The sequence below is a fragment of the Triturus cristatus genome, chromosome 1_2, assembly GCF_964204655.1.
Source record: "Triturus cristatus chromosome 1_2, aTriCri1.1, whole genome shotgun sequence".
Taxonomy (NCBI): Eukaryota; Metazoa; Chordata; class Amphibia; order Caudata; family Salamandridae; genus Triturus; species Triturus cristatus.
Window position 1 is genome coordinate 403,293,635 of NC_140580.1, and position 23,610 is coordinate 403,317,244.

Consider the following 23,610-nt stretch of genomic DNA (forward strand, 5'->3'; position numbering starts at 1 on the left):
CGAGGTAACTATTAGCGGCAATACTACGTGTCTCTCGGACCTCTTTCAAGTGCTCGCCGTCCTTTTTCCCCAGCAACACCCCCTCCCCAGGGGCGGCAATCTGAGGGATAGCCCCGGCGCCACAAGCTCTAGCTACGCCTCTGCCCCAGGTTGCCTCCCTCCACCCTACCCTGTCCCTCATCTTGGGACAGCCCAATACTATATTTGAACATCAACAACAAAAACCCCATAACAGATGAAACTTGCCCCCCTCCTTGCTCCCACCAAAATTAAGCAACCCTAAGTTCACATCAACCCATTTGCTGTGTATGTCCACGATACTGAGCACTATGGAGGGATGCGGTCCATCCTTTGCCAATTATACAAAATAGTCCTTATACTTCTGAAATTGGGCACGGTCAGGCCTGGATAAGCACATCATGCATGGACCTAGGAAACATGGCAGGTATGCCCGTCCCAACTCTTTTGATTGCCCACACTGCAGTCTCCTTAATAGAATTGAAAATTGTATTTTACTAATACAATAACATTTTCGATTACCTTCAAGCGGTTTTTGAATACCCACAAGCATGCATGTGGCTGTATTCTACTTTAGCAGGCAGGGCTACCCACACATGAGCCTGTTATCGTTAGCCATACATAGTTCTACATTCACTTATTATTTAGACAATGACAGACGTTGGTCAAAGATGCTTTTCAATCACAGGCATTCTCCGTGCATCTCAAGGCGAAGCTAGAAACTCATTCGAGGCGAATAAAACTGGTAAACACACGTGGTAGGGACTTTCCAATGAGTCACAGTCCAGGGCGGGCTCCGAGAAAGGGAAAGCGAAAGCATTCGTACCGCAGCAGTACAGAATCTTCCGGTGCAATGAGCTGTTCTATTCTTCCTTAAGTTGTGTAACTCCTGCTTTAAAATGATCCGTTTACGGCGGTGCCTGCTTTTGCTCACAGTAAGTATTCAAGTTTAAACTTTTTATTTTACAAACGTTAGTCTTAGCTGCTCAGTCTAACTAGGTGGACGTCGTAAATGCACCCTTATGGCGTGTTTAAAAAAATTCAAGGGTGCCATTCCAAGACAGACTTCCCCCCCACCTCCCTCCCAGTCCCCAGGGATATCAATGAATACATATAAAGCAGACTTTCAAGGGTGCCAGTGTGGTTTGTATTGTTTTACTAAGTCTAAATTCGGTGTTGGTTATCCGAAAACGCGTTCATAAACAGTAAACCGTGGTGACTTATCAGGCAGGCATCCGGGCTCTTATAAATGAAGTTCTCCGACAATTGATACCGAGAGACCGTATACCATCTTTAATGAAGGAAAACACAGAAAGTATTCCAATGTCCCGGGATGGTCAAACCCGTATCTAAAAGAGGAATGCAGAACCCGGTGACTCTTAGACCTTGTCGCTACGCTCACTTACTTGGTTGTGGTCTAGTTCTATTTTCCTTTATGTAAAAGAGTTTCTAATCGCACCCCGTAACAATCAATGTTTTTAAATCCTGTATTTACGCTTCGAATGTATAAAATGTATACATTTCAGTAGAAGCCAGTTACTGTTTTCGTATACACGTATAATCGGGGCACAAGTCCTGAAAAAACAAATGGGGGGACTAACCCAGCAAGGCATATGCAAGTGACCACGGCGCGCGACATCACGGCGCATGACATCACACATGGCATCACAAGAACTGACGTCATAGAAAGTGGCATCACAAGCCACGACTTTACAGGAAGTGGCATCACAAGAAGTGACATTAGATCTAAAGCCCTCACATATATGTTTAGCAAGTCTATCATGTGTACGTTTGAGCGCATTTTGAGGATAATAGCACAGCGAGCTATGGAACATATGTGACTTCTACACCTTGCAATCCCCCAGTTTAATGTTACACATCCTGTGCATTCATTTACAAACTTATATAATTTATTGTACATATAATATGCATGTGTTGATGTAAAGCCCTCTAACACCCTGCATTGGTATGAGTAGGGCTATACAAGTAAAAATAGTGGTACTTAAATTATTTTAACGCCTCCTCAGGTGTAGTAAGCTCTATATAAATGCAATTTGCTTTGTGTAAATACTGGGAAAGACCAACACATCTGAAATTCTTACAGTGGATGCATATCTCCTAAAACAGGGGCTTAACTAAGTCAAAAGCTGCCTCTTTTAAGTGTGTGAAGTGCTAACAAGGTGTGAGTGAGCCTTTGTTTCCCCTCTGCTTCATTTGCATCAGGTGTGAGGCGCCTGACTGCTCCCAGCCAAGAGACTGGAATAAAAGGAGGCCAGATGACCCCTCAAATTCGGCCTTTGTTATGGGCTCAGCAGGAGTCTTAAATAAGAAAGCCCCGCCCCCGCCTGCATGCTGTTGCTTGTTGCAGATGGAAAGCAAACAAGGTGCAGGCACTGCTGAAAGTGTCCTGGGACGAGTTCAGCACATTATTCAGTGAGGCCCAAATTCTTGGCAGGGTGGATGGCGTTCACCCTGTGAAAATAGTGGGTGGATGCCGTCCACCCGACTTGTGCCCTGCCTAAAATGCCGGCGTAGTTGGCGTGTATTTTTGTAATTGCGGTTTATGCTTGACAGAAACTTAAAGCACCTTGAACCCAGATATTTGAATGTGGTGTACTATTTCCTAAGTTTGCATACCAGAGATGTATTCACAAAGCCAGCAGACAGCAAAATCCCTGATTTTGTTAATGCAAAATTCCGGTATACTGTTTACACTGGAGAGCTTTTAATGGTAGTCTCTTCTGGTTTCTAATATGAAGAGGGCCGCTTCCATGAGTGTTTAAAAAACTGCATTGACTTCTGTTGGCTCGCAAATGAAATGTGCTAATAAGGTTTTTTTTGTTTGTGCTTTTACTTGCAAGGGGTTTTGGAGGGGGGTATAAATAATTAGGTTTCACAAGAAATCTATTGAATTCAATATAATCTTATAAGGGGCTAATGTCCCGTGATTCCCGTCCCCCCTTTTTAGGGCTCGCCTGACCCAGCGCATGCGCTGGTCTGGCGAGACATTTTGTGAGGGCTCAAAAAAGTCCTACCACCGTAGCCTAGAGCTACAGTGCGTGGGCGCCTCACTTTCGCGGCCACACGGCCGCTTTGATGTTTGATCGCGATCACTTTCACTTTTGCGGCCGTTTTGATGTTCTCCGTGAGCCTGTTTATTACTTCTACGTAGTAATGGTGGCACCCATGTGCCGCCATTACTACAGAGCAGTAATAAACAGAAACAAGCATTGGCATAGCCAATAGGTCTCACTTTTGGGACCTTATAAGTATTTAGTTATGCAACTGTTGCATGGCTAAACACTTATAAGGTCCCAAAAGCGAGACCTATTGACTATGCCAATGTTTGTTGTATTTACCCTGCGTACCTTAAAGGTGGAGCTTAGTATCTGTATTGAGTGGTATGAGATTACTTACGACAAGAGGCTGTGCGGGTAATTGAGTAGCGGTGTGATAGCAGTAGCCGTAAACTGTTAAACTTTACAAATGTGTAGTACATTATTACTTTGGAATCACTTTGTCAGTAATACAAGATGAGTATGGATCTGACTTTTGAGCCTGGGCAGTGCATGAGCTGCTCTGCAAGGCATGTTGTATTAAAGTATGGACGTGAAGCTCTGCCCACTCTCCACCCAGTTTTTTCATTGGCTTGTGTTATTGTCAATTGTAAACTGTGGCTTTTCATTAGTAAATAGGCTTAAAAGTCCCTCCTTAGTACCACCTATTTAGGTCTCGCCTGACCCAGCGCATGCGCTGGTCTGGCAAGACTTTTAGTTAAGGGCTTCAAAAAATGCTACCATGGCTGGCCTACAGCTTGCGTGCATGTGCGCCGGCGCGCGCTTACGAGCAGAGGCGCCATATGGCTGTCCTCGTCATGCTCATTAAGCGCATCGCTCGCCGCGCTTGATCGCGATCACTTTCACTTTCGCCGCAGCTTTGCTGTTCTCAGCCCCCCCCGCCTCTTTATACTGAGCGTGAGGCGCGCGCTTGGCCAATGCTTGTTAGAACAGATCTCGTTGACAGGAGATCTGGGTAATGGTTAGAAAATAAGAAAACAAGACATTTAGAGAACACATCATTCCATTTGCACACCTTTTTCTGAAGTTACCTAACCTCCTAAAAATGCGTGCATACTCATCATCCTGAAACAACTTTGAAGCAATCCCGCCTAATTGTATAAATGTTGTTGCCAAACCAGACAACTGCGTTCTAAAATCATACCAGAGTCGCTGCATACGACCTTATGCACAGTTGCACAAACATGGATAGCTCTCCACGTTTAAACTGACCAGGCCCCGGTTCAGCCATACCTTGAAATGAAAAAACACGTTTTTAACTTTTTCATTACCAAATGCAACAAAAATAAATGCCCCCTTTGTACGCGTGATTACGTAAAATAAACAGCACATGGAAAACCCAGACACACGTGGTACAGGTAGTATGCTTTGATCAGCCATAGTGTTTATTTTCATATCCGTTTCCAAGCACAGTTTTTGCTGAAGGAAAACTGCCTGGCACGTTTCTGCTCCGGGCAAGCTAATTAACGTGAGGTGGCTTTAAAGTCTCCCCTCGCATTGCCAACAGGTTTTTTCATCTGTCTCACCTCCTGCGGCCCGGGCAGTGCCAATCAAGGGTGACCTACAATCTGCCACTCTCCCCGCGAAAGCCTGGGACCTCAATCGGCTCTCAAATGCTCTGTATTCATGTGGAATGCAAAATGGCGGCCGCTGACCTGCCACCAGCCTGGCAGGCTCCAGCTCGGAGTGGCAACTCACCGACTACACTACTGAATGAAGAGGGGCTCCATTCAGGCTCAGGGACGGCCATTAGATCATAGTAATTATTAAATTTACATCACACAGTGGGGCGCGCATGCCTCATAAAACACTTCTCCTGGGCCCGGCCCTCGCTGCTAATGAGGCACTCTGGGTGCCATTGTCTCGCCCATTCACTCATATCCCAAGAACCCGCGCGCCAACAACAGCTCAGCGCACCAGACAGGCTGTCCCTTTCAGAGCCATTTATTCCTTCTCCTGACCTTCGACCCTAGGGGTTGTGACATCAGCAGCCCTGATTTGTGATAATTTTTATTGGCAGACACTCAAGCCTTGTTTCCTGTGTTTAACTCGCGTCTCCCCTTCTACAGCTAAACCTATTGCCTCCAAGAGTCATCTGCCAATTTTAGTCTATAAAGAAAGCCAGACCTCGACAAAGAGACCTGTGATCTTGCTATAAAAATCACCACCGAGGCTATTTATGCCTATATAAATGGGCCACTCCATTATCTGGAGGTACGAGATCGGATAATCGGACGAAATGGAAGCTGGCTCGGAGCGGATGCCTGCGATTTTTGAGTTTTTAATTAAAACACCTTTATCAATTTTAGCTCCTGCAGCACGAACCCTGTTATTTAATAGAAAGACGTTACTTTTGCGTACTCTGGCTGCGGAAATTGCTCCTTGATGGAGAGGATTACGGGTTCCTTGTGTGGTTTTTTTCCTGGGATGCTTTCCTCTTGTAGCAGGACACTTTGTCTAAAATAATACAAAGATTACTTTTGCTTCAACTGCTGCTCTTTCATTGTTTTCCCCCCTCTTCAGCCAGGATAATTTGATTGTCCCGTACTCTCCATGCCACTGGAATCAAGCTATACTAGCTGAAGAGGGGTGAAACCCCGAAACCGGTCCAAGGATGCTTGTTTCCAGTCCAGGGAGGACCTGGCTTGGCAGTTCGGGCTGGACTGTTCCCATGAGGCACAGGGTCAAGACTGATTTGCATATGGCTGAGTTCAAACTGGAATGGCATGGTGAGCAAAAAAACGATGGATTTAGGCCCAGATCTCTGTACTGGGGTGAATGTATGACATTGTTCTGCAATCTGTCCATCAACTGTTTTTTTTGCACTTGTCACCCCGAGTGGGTCGGTATGCCCAGACGTGGGTCCCGTGCTCTCCATGCCACTGGAATCAAGCTATCCTGGCTGAAGAGGGTTGAAACCCCGAAACCGGTCCTAGGATGCTTGTTTGCAGTCCAGGGAGGACCTGGCTTGGCAGTTCGGGCTGGACTGTTCCCATGAGGCACAGGGTCAAGACTGATTTACATATTGCTGGGTTCAAACTGGAATGGCATGGTGAGCAAAAAAACGATGGATTTAGGCTCAGATTTCTGTACTGGGGTGAATGTATGACATTGTTCTGCATTCTGTCCACCAACTGTTGTTTTTGCACTTGTCACCCCGAGTGGGACGGGTATGCCCAGACGTGGGTCCCGTGCTCTCCTTGCCACTGGAATCGAGCTAGCCTGGCTGAAGAGGGGTGAAACCCCAAAACCGGTCCTAGGATGCTTGTTTCCAGTCCAGGGAGGACCTGGCTTGGCAGTTCGGGCTGGACTGTTCCCATGAGGCACAGGGTCAAGACTGATGTGCATATGGCTGGGTTCAAACTGGAATGGCATGGTGAGCAAAAGTGACGTCGGATTTAGGCCCAGATCTCTCTACTGGGGTGAATGTATGACATTGTTCTGTATTCTGTTCATCAACTGTTGTTTTTGTATTAGTTACATACAGCAGGTAATACCAGCATTCTAACCTGTTTTTCGGCGCTCCTGTTTTAATGTTTGAAATATGTCCACACTTTGGTAACAGAACAAATAGGTATTGTTCACATGACCTCCATGGCATGTTAAAACACCACCCGCCGAGCTTTTAACCCGCCACGTCCTCCTTCCTGCTCATTGTTTTAACCACTTCCTTTCTATTAACACCAGTTACTGCACAATATATAGCCTTTCTCAGTAAACAAATCATAACACTTTCACAGAGTTTCTTTAAATTATATCGCACAACTGCTCACCAAGCTAACACATAGAAATGTTTTAAAATTATTAATCACATAGGCGAAACCTAATGCAATTATCATTGCTTGTTTTTCCTGTAACGATTTTAACTAATCAAACAGTCAATCTCATCCGGTCTACAAACACAGCATTTTATTGTACTTTCTGAATTACAGAATCACTTTGAGAGTCAGAAAGGAAAGACTCCACTAAGAGTGACCATACTCCTGATTTGCAAAGAAATTACTTAGGGCCATATGTATGAAAAAAGAGTTTTGCGATTCTCAAATTGTGATTTTTAGTGAATCGCAATTAGAGAATTGCAAAATGCAATGTATGTAGGATTTGCGAACATTTTTGCGAATCCTGCATATTCCTTATTTGCGAATCGCAAATTGAGATTTGCAAACAAGGAATACTTTCCCATTCATTCCTATGGGCTAGGAGGCCCATAGACGTGAATGGGAAGACATTCTCAATTTGCGATTTCCAATTAGAGAATCGCAAATTCAGAATGCAATTTCAGGGTTGCAAGGGTGCCAAAAGGACACCCTGTTGCACCCCTGAAATATGCATGTGTGCACATTTTGCGCACATACATGCCCTTGCAACATATGGCACTTTTAAAAAATCAAAAAAGTGCTTTTTTAGAGAAAATCTCAAATTACCACCAACTTGAAGTAGGTGGTAATTTGCAATTCATTAAGGCCAAGTAGCGAATTTCTGGTGCTTCCAGAATTGCATTTAAGGAATCGCAATTTGCAATTCCTTAATTGCATTCGTAAAATAGAGAATCGCAAATTTTTCAGTTCTCTATTTTGCGATGGCCTTTTGGAATGATACATCCCAAAAGGTTTTTTCCAATTTGCAAACGAGTCGAATCTGAGAATCTGCCCTTTTGCAAACGGTAAAAAGGCTTGATACATATGGCCCTTAGTGCTTTTGCTCCTGTGGTCTCAAAACATTGGTGTGTGAGAGTCAGAGTTTTCCACATTAGACAGCTTCCACTGAATGTGTGACAGCTGCTGGCATCGTGGGTACACATATCAGTTTCATGTCCCTTTTAACAGTGCCATGAAGCATGGCATTTTGAGCTCAGCCTCTTCAAGGGCTAGGAGTCGCAGTGCTGGCACACTACAAAAGAGCAGAGACCGAGATCTGCTGCCCCTCGCAGGCCTTGCCATTTGCAATGGGGCACAGTGTCTATCCCTGCCTCATTATGGCTATGAATAAGATGGGTGTGTGTGCCTCATTAATACTTCCGGTCCGAGGCTAGAAACTAGCCCACTTGCGGAGCTGCACCATGCAGAGTTTATGCACTTCTGCAAGAGTGCGTGTTAGCACATCTGTCCCTGTACGTCCCTACGGGCTGCAAAGGAAAGGATATGAGAAGGGGGCACCCCCCCTTCTTGCAAATCACAAAGATGAATGAAAGCTGGGAGGGGGTAACTAACTTTCAAGGGAAAGCTGTCCTTGCCTGAGAGCATCCTCTTTGCATGTGACAGAAGCTGCATGTGGAGTATGGACTCAGTCTCACGGATCGCCTCTACCAGGACCTGGGCTGGTTTTAAGGTTCAAGGACTCCCTGGGCATGGGTAACTGTGCACTAGCGATTAAACACATAAAGAACTGCTCCCATCTAATGAAGTCTCACAAAGTACCCTTTGTGGGGCATTTTGATCTGTCGCAGCGCCTGCATTTTTAATAGTGAATTCCTGAGATGGAGAATTATCTCGTGCAGGCGCCTCTTCGACTGAATCCAGACTTGGACTGCCCTTACTTTTATCATATCTGGGGCATTGGACTAGTGCTATCAGAATGCTGGGCTCTGCAAGTTTGTGCAGGGCTTTAAGGTGCCCAGTTTGTACAGTGGCTGCTCATGGTTCACGGAGATCTGGGTTCTGAATTCAGGCTTCAGCACTTGACCAAAAATCATGTGATTGTGAGGAGATAATTTCTTCACAATATGCCTCAAATTGTTAATATGTATAATATTAATATGTTGAAACTGTTATACCCTGCAGAATGTTCCTTCACTATTACATGCTGAATGCTATAGTAGGTAGTATAAACAACAAAAATCCTGTCGGCAATCAATCACGCAAATAGCCAAGAGGAATTCAAGGTCAAACAAGGAGTAAATCAACAACAAGGATGAAAAAACCCAACCATGGTCAACCATGGAGAAATAAGTTATTCACTACAAATTTATTTATTTTTAGATTTTTACTTATATCGTAACACAAGTACATTCATTTTTTTTTTTTCATGCACAATGAATAAGCGGTTTCTCCAAAAGGTGGGAACAGAGTGACACAAGTGCTCTTGTGGAGAGAACAAGTGAGGGATAAAGTGATTGCACAAATAAAATTCAGTAAAATATGTGACACAGTGCTAAAGCAACCTGCAAGCTGATTGCCAGGTTTCTTAGAAGTCCGAGGAGGATCATTGCTTTGTTGCATTCAATATATATTGCTGACATTTCGACCTGGATAATAGTGGCAGTTTGAACAATCTAAGAGGCTCTTCATCAGGACACGGGGGAGGGGCAACCTGTGTGGTAAGGGCAGGGTGGGATTAAGTGAAATAAAAATTGTGTGTTTTCTCTCAGCCGGGAAGGTTTCATGCAAAAACTCACTTTGAGTCACATGAAAAATTACCATCCATGAGTTCCTATGGAGGGAGAGAAAGACGGCTGGCCAGCTCATCTTTAAGGGAGTTCTAAATGAAATTATTTAAATCAGTCAATGAGGGTCCCACAGAGATGACCTAACAATCGAATGAGTGAATAAAAACTCACCAAACAATAATTCGGTTTTGTAAACTCGGTATGTAGCCTTCAGAACAATAAATGTAATGGAATGGGTTGCAGAGGAAATTGCACAAATAGGCATAAGTGTCATATGAGGCAATCAAAGATGACTAATTCATACATCACAAGAGTAATGAGAAATAAAGGCTTACCTAATGGTGGAACAGTCCTTCCAAAATGTATCTCATTATTGTCAACTGGGGTTTGAGCTCTATTGGGTAATCTTTCACCAGATTAGCCCTTTCATTCTTTGTGAACAGGCTGAGACCAAAGCCCTTGTTACAAGTTCAGGGCTAAATTCCAATCTCTACCTAAATGTTTGCTCAGAGATCAGAATTAAGAGTTATTTGTTTTTTTTTTTTTTTTTTTTTTTTTTAAAAACCTTTATTCGGATATTTCAAATACACAGCTATTCAGCCGACAACCCGGAGGTTCGGCAGCTCGTCAATCAACATATGTAGTCTTCTATAGCTGTCATGCAGGAGAGAAAAAAGGTTTCAATTTTTAAAGAAAAACATAACGAGCAAGGCAATATACATCATGTGTTCGCGTCAGATCCCACCGATGAGGCGGCCCCATATCCACCATCAGATCAGCCCTCAAGTGTGGAGGGGAGGGAGAGGCAGAGGCACTAACTTTCTATCAGATTTCATCCGCAAAACTCAAGTCGGAAGTGGGGCTAGGGGGAAAGGTGCTCCTCTGGCGGGTCAGTGGCAGGAGGCAGGCAGATGTACCCCCTATACTGGTTCCACCCCCCCCACACCTTGTGCCATTTCTTGGGCCTCCCCCGTGCACAATACACTGTTTTCTCCCGAAACATGCACCAGTCCATGTTGTTCTTCCATGCATCCAGGGTGGGCGGGCTAGGGGATCCCCACAATCGTGCAATATCCCGCTTGGCCACCATATTACCAAGGGTCACCCATTGAGTCTGCGCAGCATCGTAGTCTGTAGGGCCCCACACGTTCAAGAGACAGCGCCGCGCCTCTGAGTGCAACACAATACCCGTGACCTCCTGCATCACAACATGAATCTGCTTCCACAATTCCGCAATCACACCACACTCCCATATAATGTGCAGAAAGGTGCCCACCATCCCACAGCCCCTCTTACACAGCCCGTCCTCGGAGAAACCCATGTGGACCAACCGGGGGCCAGTGACATAGACTCTGTGGAGTATCTTAAGCTGGACCAGCCGCAGCCTGGCGGGGATGGCAACCTCTTTCGGGGAGGAGACAGCGCACTGCCAGTCCTCATCGTCCAGCTCAAGACCGTCTCTAGTCCACTGGTCTCGCACCCCCAGGAGGAGATCGGTACGGACGTTCACCAGCTTCTTGTAAATGAGAGAGATTGTGCTCTCCGGCACATGGCCGTCCAAGATCCGGTCCTCCAACGGAGAGGATTCGGGCACCTTCTCCCCCTCAACGAGGACCGACCGCAGCGCATGACGTACCTGCGCGTATCGGAAGTATTCCGTGCTCTCTAGCGCATATTCCGTCTGCAGCTCAGTAAACGACTTAATCCGCCCCTTGGCCAGCATGTCCCCCACCCTGGAGATACCAATCAGGTCCCATTTGTCGAAACCCTTAGAGTTCCAGAGTTTCCCCAGCATGTCCGAGTCAAACAGCGGGGTGGCCAGTGTGAGTCTATCCTTCCACCCCAGGGAGTTCGTGACTGCCTTCCACACGTGCACCGCCACCCCGGTCGGCCCCGTGAGGGATCCAGCCGGGGCCCTTGAATAAAGTGCTCTATAGTAGCCACCACCCCGCAACAACCACCGGTCCATAGCGAAGCCGGGGCTAAGCGCAGGACCGTAGACTCCGTGGTTGACTGCGCTCAGTTGGGAGGCCCAATAGTATCTCCGGATGTCGGGAAGCGCGATACCCCCGTCATACCAAGGGAGAGTTAGTTTTGCTATCGCTATACGCGGGCGGCCGTCCCACAGCAGCGAACGCTGTAGACTCTCAACCTCCCGAAAGTAACTGGCCGGGACCAGCTCCTGGGTGTTCTGCAGGGCATAGAGAAAGCGGGGAAGCGACATCATTTTAAAGAGCGCCGCACGACCGAGGAGGGAAAGCGGCAGCCGCCTCCAGCCCGCCACGTCCCGCCGCAGGCGCGCCAACGGAGGGAGCAGGTTTCGCTCATAGCGTACCGTGGGGTCGGCTGAAATATAGATCCCAAGATACTGAAAGCCCTCCCGGGCGATCTGGATCGGGCAATTCCGCGGGGGAACCGGAGCGTCTCCACACAGGGCGTACAGGTATGACTTACCCCAGTTGATGGTGAGCCCCGAGTTCCTCCCGAAGGAAGTCAAGATGTCGCAGACAACTATAATGGACTTCCGGGGTGAGGTAAGATAGAGCAGAATGTCGTCGGCATAGAGGGAAATGCGGTCCTCGTGATCGGGGGACCAGCGAATCCCCCTCACGTCTGGGTGCCACCGTATCCATGCCGCTAGCGGCTCAAGGGCGAGAGCGAACAACAGCGGCGAGAGGGGACAACCCTGCCTGGTACCCCTTCCCAAGTCGAAGGGATTGGAGGCCCTCCCGTTAACCGCAACTTTGGCGAGAGGTCCTTCGTATAAGAGCCTCACCCAGCCCACAAATCCGGGCCCGAAGCCGAACTTCGCGAGCGCGGCCCACAAATATGCCCACTCAACCGTGTCGAACGCCATCGTTGCGTCGAGCGCCGCCACCACGGCCGGTTCCCGCATCGTCCCGACCCTTGCGATCACACCATGAATGCGCCTAAGATTCAACGCAGTATTCCGATGTGGGATGAATCCAGATTGGTCGGGGTGGATCAGGTCACCGATCACCCTGACTAGCCGGTTCGCGAGGATTTTAGCAAGGATCTTCGGCTCAGCGTTAATGAGCGAGATCGGCCGGTATGAACTGCACCTGTCTCTAGGCTTGCCATCTTTATGGATGACCACGATCATTGCCAGGCGCTGGTCGAGCGGGAGGGAACCCGTCGCCCGCGCCTCCACAAACATGGCTCGTAGATGCGGAGCGATCTTGTCCGGCTGGAGTTTGTAGAGCTCAATGGGCAGACCATTCGGACCCGAGGCCTTGCCCGGACGCAAAGAACGGATCGCCCCCGCAATCTCATCGACCGTGATGTCGCCATCAAGGTCATCCCTGTCCACGTCGGAGAGGCAAGGCAGGGCGAGATCGCGCAGGAGCGCACACGAGTCCTCCACAGGCCTGTCCGACACGGATGTATAGACCGTGCGGAAGTAATCCGCAAAGCACTGGACTATGTCCTCCGGCTCCATGACCAGGACGCCAGCCTCCGTCACTAGGTCCGGCACCACTCGATTGACCCTCTCCTTCTTGTCCAGCCACGCGATCAATTTCCCGGCCTTGTCCCCGACGTCGTACAGACGGCCCCGCTGTTCCCTACTCAGAGCCTTGGCTGCGTCAGTCACGAGGGCCCTGTACTCCGATTGCTTAAGGCTCAATTCGTGCAGCGCCTCCTCCGCGACCCCACCCTCCAGGGCCAGCCCTAGGTCTGCGATCTCCGCCTCAAGCTGGGCGACCTCCGCGTCCCTCCGACGCTTGGCCGCTGTAATCAAGGAGAGGGCCTCACCCCGAATCACGGTTTTGAATGCTTCCCACAAGGACACCGCCGACGTGACCGAACCGAGGTTTTCTTGAAAATAACGGTCGATCGCCTTAAGTACCTCACTACGAGTCACAGGGTCTCTAAGATGCCACGGGTTAATTGGGGCCACCCTACCACCCACTCCTCTGGTAACATCCATACAGATCCACACCGGAGAATGGTCAGAAATACCTCGTGCCATGTGCCTGGCCTCAGAGACACTGGAAGCGTGTGCAGCCAGAGTAAGGACATAATCAATTCTGGAGAGACTGCCATGCGCACCTGAGTGGAAAGTGTACTGCCGTTGTGTGGGATGCAACATTCTCCAACAATCAACCAGCCCTAGAGTATCCATGAAATCAGGAAGCCACTTCTGAGCCCCCCCCGAGATCCTCTGCGGGTGCCTGTCAAGCAGGCCTGAGCCGACCGCATTAAAGTCACCACCCACCACCAACACGCCCTCTGGGAGATCCAGTAATGTCCTCTCTAAGTCCGCTAGGGTAGTGGGCTGCAATGCAGGGGGGACATAAACCGACACCAGGACCAGCGTCCTGCCCTCCCACCGTCCCGCTACTGCCGCGAAGCGCCCCCTATCGTCTACGGTAGTAGAATCAACCTCAAGTGGGAGAGAGGACCTGACTAGTATTCCCGCCCCTCTGGAACCCGAGGTGAACCCGGAATGCGCAACAAACTTATAGCCTTTACGATTGAGTGCATGGCACGTGTTGCCAATCAAGTGCGTCTCTTGCAAGAGGACAATATCAGGGGCACATCTCTTCAGAAATTGCAGTACAATCCCACGCTTAATACGATCCCCCAGGCCATTCACATTCCAACTGAGTATTTTGAGGCCCCTACCCCCCATCCCAGCATGTAAGGAGACCACCACCACCCACGTGGAACCCGACCCGAACCACAGGAGCTTGCATCATGACGCCTTGCTGAACCACAAACAACAACAACCCCAACAATAAACCCCACCCACCCCCCACCCTGCACCCCTGCGTAAGCTCTAAAGTGCCCCCCAACTTGCAGTGTGCCTGTCGCCCCTTATAAAACTAGTCTACGGAAAGAACCCCAGAGGAGGAAAAGCTCCCCTACTGCCCCCGCCACCCCCCGGACTATCAACCTCCCGGAGGGATCGGAGTCGTGGTACTTAAGTCCCGGTTCAATGTTCGTCACCGGCACCATCTGCGCCACCAGAGCGTTCCACGCCAGGCCGCCCTTGGGGCAGAGTATCCAACCAGTCTCCGACCATGTCGGGTGCCTCAAAAAAGAAAGTTCGCTCTTCGAACACCACCCGCAACCTTGCAGGAAAGAGCATGGCATATTTTAGTCCCATCTCACGCAGTCTTCTCTTGACCGCCATGAAGCCTTGCCGCTGCTTTTGCACCATCTGAGTGAAGTCCGGATAAAAGCTTACAGTAGTGTTCTGGAATGGCAGCGGGCCGGCCATCCGCGATGCTTGTAGTATGGCATCTCGATCCCTGAAATTAAAGATCCGGGCGACAATCGGCCTTGGTGGGGCCCCCACCTTGGGCCTCCCGCCAGGAACTCTATGGGCCCGTTCGACGGTAAAGAACTTGCTAAGGCCTTTGGGTGCCAGATGGTTCACCACCAGGTCCTCCACGAACAGGTCCACCGACTGCTCCTCCGAATTCTCCGGGACCCCAATGATGCGGACGTTGTTGCGCCTCGCACGGCCTTCGAAGTCCTCCAACCGGCGGGCGAAGTGATCATTTGCTGCCCGGAGAGTACGGACTTCCTGCTGGAGGCCGGAGACATCGCCCAGGAGGCCGGCAGTCTTGAGGTCCAAGGACTGAACCCGCTCATTAGTTTTGCCGAGGTCGGCCCGAACCAGGTTGACATCTATCGATATGGCATCTACTTTTTGTGCCAGGGTCTCAAATTGCTGCCCAATCGAGGACTTCATCCCTTCGATGGCCCCCATGATGTCCTGCAGGGTTAATTCTGTGGAGGGGGACGCCGCGTCCTTCGAGGCTTCCGACGTCGGGCCCGATTCGCCCGGGGACCCCCTCTGATGGGCATAGCGGTCCATGGTATTAGTCTGGGTGGAGGTGCCCCGCCTGGTGTTCTTGGGCTTCTGCTTTTCGGCGTCCGACCTGGTCGACATCTCAATCTGCCGTGTAGACAATCTCCTGGCCCGTACAGGGTAAATGGGCATGCAACCAGTGGCTGGCGCCGCGCACGCCCCGTCACGGGCGCCCTGGAGACTGGAAGGCAAATCGAAAGTGAAAGTGAAATCCCCTCCACCTCCGACGACTCCTCCCCGACCAGGCCGCTGTTGTTCAATTAGGGCACGGACACTGTGCCGACTCAAGTCCCGGGCACCGTGCGGGGATTAGGCCCCAAACTTCCAGGCAGTATAACTTCGGTCTCCGGTGGGCGATTTCGACCCGGACAACGGTTCCCGCCTCAGCAGCAGATCCTCTCCAATAGTCTGGGCATCAAGTACAGGATAATAGACAGGATAGATGCCGGAGGGAGCGAGGGTCTCGGGAGCTCTAGGCTCACGCGGCCATCTTGATCACGCGCTAAGCTCCTCCCCCCTAAGAGTTATTTGTTAATCATCACTTTCTTGCAGTTTTTCCAATAGATTCTGGCAGGCCAAAGCTGCTAAAATTTACAGGGGGAATAAGTTGGTGAAAAAAGGCAAACTATGTGGAAGTTGTGTACTAAATGCTAATTTGACATATTATGCCTCGTTTGAAAATTGAAACTCCGAATGTGTGGCATCTACCACATTTGGTAAATATATCACCCTGAGTTAATGGTCTTTACCAAGTGTGGTAAACACCTCACCCTAGTCCGCCTAACGTGTAATGAGGCCAAAGTTGCATCCATGAGGTTTGAAAAAATGAAGCGGTCACTATAGAGAAAGGCACCCTCAGATTGATAGGATCACCAGAGAAACTAATCTGAGGAAAAAGTTATGTTGATATATTTGCCACAGTGGGCATCCTTGTGCTAAACGGTGAGAGATACTCTGTTACAGAGGACCAGGCGTGACATTATCAAAGATGCATCCGGTGTACTTTGTTGGTACTCCAGTAGCAAAGATGTTTCCAATGTACTTTGCTCAGACTCCAGTTACAAAGATGCAACCAATGTACATGGTTGAGGATCCAGTAATAGTGGAGAAACTCTACGGAAAAGTCAGTGCTGGAAAAAGCAGTCTTAAAAGTTGCTGCAATCAGGGTCTGGAAAGAGACGGATTCATTCAGCTGGATTTTAAACATTCTGCATGCTTTTTACAGGCGATTTTACCTAAAACTTTAAAAATCATATCTCTGCTTCATCTTATCCATTTTTAGTGATTTTGGTGACTTTTTGCTCATTACTTTTTTTCTGAATTGATTTGGGGAATTGAGTAGTGTCTTAACATTAGCATTGTGGGTGGTGCTCCTTTTCTCTGGGATTTAACTGCTGCTTGTGCCCTAGATACCAGACATTGAGCAGAGATTCTCGGAGAACTATTGTTTTGGCCACACCAGATTGTGTGTGTGTGTTTTTTTTTTAATTTAGTAACCAATAACCAGAAGCACTGGAATTATCACAGCTTTCTAGCATGATAATGCATTTGCCACATAACCAGCCAATCATCTGCTGCAAAATCTGCAGATTTGAACAAAAAAAGTGGCTAACTCAACCAGATCAAAAGTTATTAAACATTTTGCGAAATGTGTCCGCACACAGTGGAAGGTCTTTCCCACAGGTTGCCACTCATCTTTCAGTTGCTTAATTCTGTATTTGGTTGTTAAACTGGCACTGAGGTGGAATCTTTTCCCCAGACAGTATTACCCTGTGTAAAAGTGACAAAATAATGAATTATTATGATCAACAAATGTTCCACATTATGGGCCATATGTAGGTAGCTAAATACTGGTCGGTAACGGCCGAAATTCGGTAAATATCCCGTTACCGACCGGTATTTAGGCATTTGAGATGTAGGAGGCATGATTTAAGGATTCGGTAATTTACCGAATCGGTAATGGATCGGTAAAATACAGAATCGGTAAAATACAGATTCGGTAAATTACCGAATCCTTAAATCATATGTAGGGAGCACTCAAGTGAGTGTTTTATTGTATTCAGGATTCGGTATTTACCACCAAATACAGGTTGGTGATAAATATCGAATACCTTTCAAAAATCTATTTTTTGCTGTTTTGACAGTGCCATGTGGCAGATATACATGCCCTTAGGCATGCAATCTGAAATGGAAGTCTTTGGTCTGTCGCAGTTGGTAAAAGGACCTACTCACATTGCAGGCCATACCTTGGATGGTATTTTCTCCAATCTAGATAATATCTTAGTGACCGACGTCCTGCCAATGACCTGGTCTGACCATCATTTGGTATTGGCTACAATTCAAATTAATAAAACACCTACCGCTATAACAAACCCCCCCAAGCGAGAATTGTTCAAGGTCTGGAAAGACATTAACATTCCCTGTTTTAAGGAGGAGTTGCACAATTCAATACCCATATGGGCCACCGACCCGGATACTGCCATTGAGCAATACTACACATGGGTGGGCCAGGCTGCTAATAAACTGGTACCAGTTAAAACAATGTCCAGGAACAGAAGCTCCCCCTCAGCACCATGGTACACTGAGGAGCTGAAGAAACTGAAGCAGCAGTGCCGAAATAAAGAGAGGAACTGGAGGAAAAAGTACGATAATGAAAGTAGGGAAGTGTATAAGGAATTGCTAACCCAATATAAACTCTCAATTATAGAGACAAAAAAGAAGTATTATACCGAACAAATCGAAAGCGCAAAAAACTCCAATAAAAAACTTTTCGAAATAACTAAACATTTAGCGGGATGTGCCCCAGATCTTAATCCCCCTTGCTCACAAGATGTCTGTGATTCACTGGCATCATTTTTCTTCACCAAGGTGAACGACATATTTTCTGCGTTCAGCCTAGGTGATAAACAGGACCCAGATAAAACAAACAGATCATCCTCAAGCAACAATTTTTCCCGCTTCGCAGAAGTTACAGAGGATCAAATTCAACACATCATTAACACTATTAAATCTGGATCAGCTCTAGACCCCTGTCCTCTGAATACCCTTCGTTCACTAATGGACACTGTTACCCCAGTCATCACACGAATATGTAACGTCATGTTTTGCACTGGCATCTTTCCAAATCAATTAAAAAAGACCTTACTCAAACCCCTCCTGAAAAAACCTGGCTTAGATAAAACAGAACTAAAAAATTATAGGCCTATTGCAAACTTACCCTTTCTGGCTAAAATAATCGAAAAAGCCATGAATATCCAACTCGCGGAATTCATCGAGCAATATCATCTGCTCGACGAATCACAATTTGGATTCCGCAAGTTTCATGGAACAGAAACTGCGCTCATCAAAGCGGCGGATGACATCCGATTAATCAGAGACCAAGGCGGTACAGCGCTCCTGGTACTTCTAGATTTATCGGCCGCCTTCGACACGGTTGACCATAAGATCTTAGTCAACCGTGTCGAAAAAATGGGCGTGCAAGGCCTAGCAAAAAATCTATTGGCGTCTTTTCTGGCAGAGAGATCCCAGTCTGTCATACTGGGCCAGTTTGAATCCGCTGAGCTATCGCTGCCATGTGGGGTACCTCAAGGTTCATCCCTCAGTCCGACGCTATTTAACATATATGTGTCGGACCTCGCAAACACCATCAAAGCGCATGGGATGAACCTTACCTCATATGCAGATGATACACAGCTGATACTGGCTGTCAGAAATGATGGGGAAGCAGTGGCGGAGCGTTTCAGAACAGGTATGCTGGCCATAGGTAACTGGATGTCAGCAAACAGTTTGAAACTTAATTCTGATAAAACCGAGGTGGTCACCTTTGGCCACCTCAATCCTAGCTGGTCCCCAACCTGGTGGCCTTCCTCCTTCGGAGCGGTACCTAAGCCGGTCACGAAGGTGAGAAATTTAGGAGTCATCTTTGACGACAATCTAAATTTCATGGCCCATGCCAATCAAACGGCCTCTACGGCATTCCATAAATTACGGCTGGTTAGGAAAATTCTCCCTTTCCTTCCAAAAAACGTGGGAAAAACATTGATCAGCGCCTTGGTTTTGTCAGCATTGGATTACTGCAATGGCTTGTTTGGGAATGCGCAAGTCAGGATTATCAAGAAAATGCAGACAATCCAAAATGCAGCAGCCAGACTCCTTCTTGATATTCCTAAATTTGCGCCAGTGGCTGAGACCTTGAGGACTCTCCACTGGCTTCCTGTTAGGAACAGAATAAAATTCAAAACTTTATGCATTGTCTACAAGGCACTGCACCTTCAAGCGCCTCAATTCCTGTGTGAACATCTGGTTCCATATGTCCCCACTCGAACACTACGATCAGCAAAACTACATGATCTTGTAGTGCCACGGACCAGGCTAGTCAACTGGGGAGACAGGCGCTTCCTAGTAGTCGCCCCAAGACTATGGAATACACTCCCGCAAACCATAAGATCTTGCTCAAACTTAATGTCCTTTAGGAAAAAATTGAAGACCTGGTTATTTAACCTCTAACAACTCATCAGATCACCGGGAGAGTAATAACAGTACAGCGCCGAGACGCCTGTGGGCATTTGTTCGCGCTTAATAAATGATAAAAATAAATAAATAAATAAATAAATATGTGCGCCACATGTGCACACATGCACGATTCAGGGGTGCAACAGGATGTCAATGTGACACCCTGCCACCCTTGAATATGCTCCCCTAATTACCGATTCGGTATTTACCGAATCGGTAATGGTGAATGGCTTCCCATTGATTCCTATAGGCCTCCAAGCCCATAGGAATCAATGGGAAGGTATGCCTCATTACCGATTCGGTAAATACCGAATCAGTAATACCGAATCTTTCCGAATCGGTAAAATTTACCTATTTTTTTACCTACATACTATTTACCGATTCTTAAATACCGAATCGTAAAATTCGGTATTTATGAATCGGTAAATAGTATGTTACCTACGTATGGCCCTATGTGACGTAATTTGACTTTTCTTGTTGGCTAATTTAGTTAAACCCTGCCTGTATTTTGGTGCTCCCCTGCCAGCTAATTCCAGTGGCCCAGCTCATAACTCAATTTCTGACAATATTCAGAGTGCTGCTTTAGAGAGCTCAGCAGACACAGTGTGAGGGACAGACTTTCGGCCCTGCCCTACGTGAGTTCCCATTGGTTTAGTATACCATGTCAGTGAAGTAGGGCCAGGAACAACACAGAAACAGAAGATAGTTTTGCTTTAGGTGTCTGCATCCTTGCTGGTAAGTTACATTATACCATTAACACACATTTCAATTGCTACTTCTTATCGACATTTGTTCTGGTCAATAGTTTTTTTTTTCTAGTCAAAAATAAAATGGATAAAGGACCATGCATTGGCAAATATAGAGCTCAACACCATGGAAATGTTATTGTCAGCCTTGCACTTTAGTTGTGACATATAAATGAAGTACGAAGCCCCAGTCAGGCCACCATTATTGATTATTTCATGATAGCTCAGTCTCTAAGCGGACAATAACAAACATCAGCATTTTGCGTATTGAACTTAGCCCTTGAATGTTCAAGGCACTCGATAATATGCCTATGAAGAAGTGTAAATGTAAGCAAAGCCATTTCTGAGAATATTATCCTGCACAGGTACACGAACAAATGTATGCCAAGTGTCAGCATTTCAGAAAAGATGGCATCTTTAAAATGTAGCAAACACAAGTTTAAACATAAGCATGTAAAATGGTGGTGTACCTAATGGGCCTGAATGTGACCACATGCCATTCCACAGTGAGGAGCAGTATGTGACTGCACCCGCTTACAGGGGAGGATGCCTGGCAGGTCAGTGAGACTCAGTCTACCTCCATCTAAGGAGCAGTCAGTGCGCTTACGACAGGATTCTGGGCTCTGTGACTGTAATATTGCCCAGGTGTAAATGCAGAGCGCCTCTCTGCACAGCGAACACACTTTCTTTATTATGCCAGTTCACCTATTGCTTCAGTGCCATCCAGATTACAGAAGTGGTCGTACAAGCATTTGCAACTCCATCTTTAGAACAAAAATGGCCCGGGATGCAAAAAGTATGCAAAATTGCCTGTTGCGCTACCAAGTACAATTTGTCTAATATGGCCCCACTTTGTCCGATTTCAGGATAGCATTCTACATTGGCAATTGCTACTGAAATTGAGTAGCTGCATGTAACAGGAAAGACAAGTTAAGCAATAACTATGTTACTGATGTTTGCTCTAGGACTTGGAGTGAGGGGAGGAGTGGATGTTTTACTAAGTTCTAAAAGGTCGTGTGGTCATGACCTCAAAGTGAATAGCCAAAACATGCCTTCCTTGCTACTACGAACCACTTCTAGCAGAAGTTAATAATATACAGATGGTGTTCTCTCAATCTTCCTGATCCCTAGCAGAATGGGAGCAAAATGGTATGTCTGGAGATTTCACTTAGCTTCTGTCATGTATCTCCCCACACCAATATATCTGGGGTGCTGTACTTACTCTAAGGCAGCAGAGGGCTTGGAAGATCTCTAGCAGCTGGCGACGCTAGACTCAACCAGTACAAATCACCTGCAATGGGCTATTTTGGACAAAGGTGGAAGGCAGGCTAGGTAGATGGAGGATTTGCCGTTGCCTAAATGGCCAGTTACAATTTTTGTTGTTTCAAAGTTAATATCAACAAGCATTTGCAATGCAATAGGTCTCACATTTGCGAGAGTTTGAGCTATTGGCATTGTAAATGACAAGGCCTTTTATTTATGTGTTGGTTTTTATAACAGATAAATAAAAAGCATTGCCATTTACAATACTAATAGTTTAAACTCTCGGAATGCGCGCCTTATGCATTGCAAATTCTTATTTTTAATGTGCTGGAGATTGTGGAAGAAAATGCTGCAAGGCGGAAAGAGATCCAAAAATTAGAAGTCAACCCGAAGGCCTCACGAAAGTGACAGCAGTTCCATCGTGGCCTCTTGCTTGATGAATCTGGCGCCATGTTTCAGCCATATAATGCCACTGCAGCCATCTGGCATCTATATCACCAAACTTTAAATGAGGTCCTTAAACGGGTGCGTATGTACTACAGCTGACATGATGGCTCACTGTACTCCCAGCACATATGTTCAGACAAACTGTGTAAGAAAACATTAAAATAAGCCTTTGCGTACAATTGTTTTCCAAATTAATTCTTAGAAGTAAAAATGTGAATAAACCAGCATTTTTCTCTTTCAAAAACACAAGTGTTGGTGCAAGCATGATTCAGATACATGTACGATATTTGCCGGAAGAAGGTGTTTTGAGTCGGTTATCTGTAAGGAATCTGAAGGCCGGCTCAGCCTCCGGCCCCAGAATCTTAATCTTGCTGAAGATGAGAAAGGTGGGCGCGTAGGTCACGGAGGCAAAAGCTGCGATCTGCTGGATCGAGGCTGGCTCTGACTTTCCAAACGGATTGCAAGGAAAGGTCAGGATTGTAAAGAGCTCTCTGTGCAGCTCTTGCAGTTCCCTGTAGTTCCTTTCTGTGTGCTGACATTTACTAGCCACGTTTACAACCAGGGCGGCCTGGAGGCAAGCACATGAAGATACACCATCCCGGGCTGTGCAGCGAAGAACATACACAGCTAATCATAACTCAAAATGGACTTATAATGCCACCTTCAAAAATACGCTTCACGCTATGGAGGCAAAATGTTCTAATGAAGCGCCTTAATTTCTTGTCGGGAGTAGGGAAGCACTATATGAATGCACTTACAATACGATTCAATCTTCACCTAGACAATGTCATCAGCGAGACATTTTTATTTGCATATACAGCCAGGCTTTATAAAACCTACTGATATGACAGCATTGAAGAAAAGGTTTTTCAGCATTGTCCTAAGTGCATTTAATTAATTCCCTTTTGTTATTTGCTTTTAAAAGATGTTTAAGTATATAAGGAATCAACACATAGCCCCTGTCAGATGCAACCCCGTTTTCTCCCTCTCTGAAAGTACTACGTGTCAGATTTTTGGGGAAAGTAAACAACAACCACGGGTGAAATCTTTGCAGAGTCCTCTTCATACATATGATATTTATAACAAGAAGACTGCGAACAGCATGGAGCTTTGATGTCACTCATCTGCCACACCACATGATGCCGCTCTCTTCACACCTCAAATTAGCACTTACCTGCCACCACCTCCAGGACGGTCTTGCCACAGTCCTGGGCTCAACGCACCGTTGGGGCTCCCGGGCGAGAGTATCCCTGCTCCAAGCATTACTGGTTTCCGGCAGGGGCCTGCTGTGAGGGCGGCTTCATCGTCATATAGCACTAG

At 46.9% G+C, this 23,610-nt stretch overlaps 1 protein-coding gene across 2 annotated transcripts in view; it reads left to right on the forward strand.

Annotated features, from left to right (window-relative positions):
• Positions 1–818: 818 nt before the first annotated feature.
• FAS (Fas cell surface death receptor) overlaps positions 819–23,610 on the forward strand; it is a 223,176-nt gene continuing 200,384 nt past the window's right edge. The window contains exon 1 of one of the 2 annotated variants that reach the window (XM_085605713.1): positions 819–953. In XM_085605713.1, the coding sequence (XP_085461839.1) occupies positions 918–953 (36 nt within the window). In that variant the 5' untranslated portion in view covers positions 819–917. The remainder of the gene's footprint in view (positions 954–23,610) is intronic. The other variant, XM_085605721.1, reaches the window with a different exon arrangement.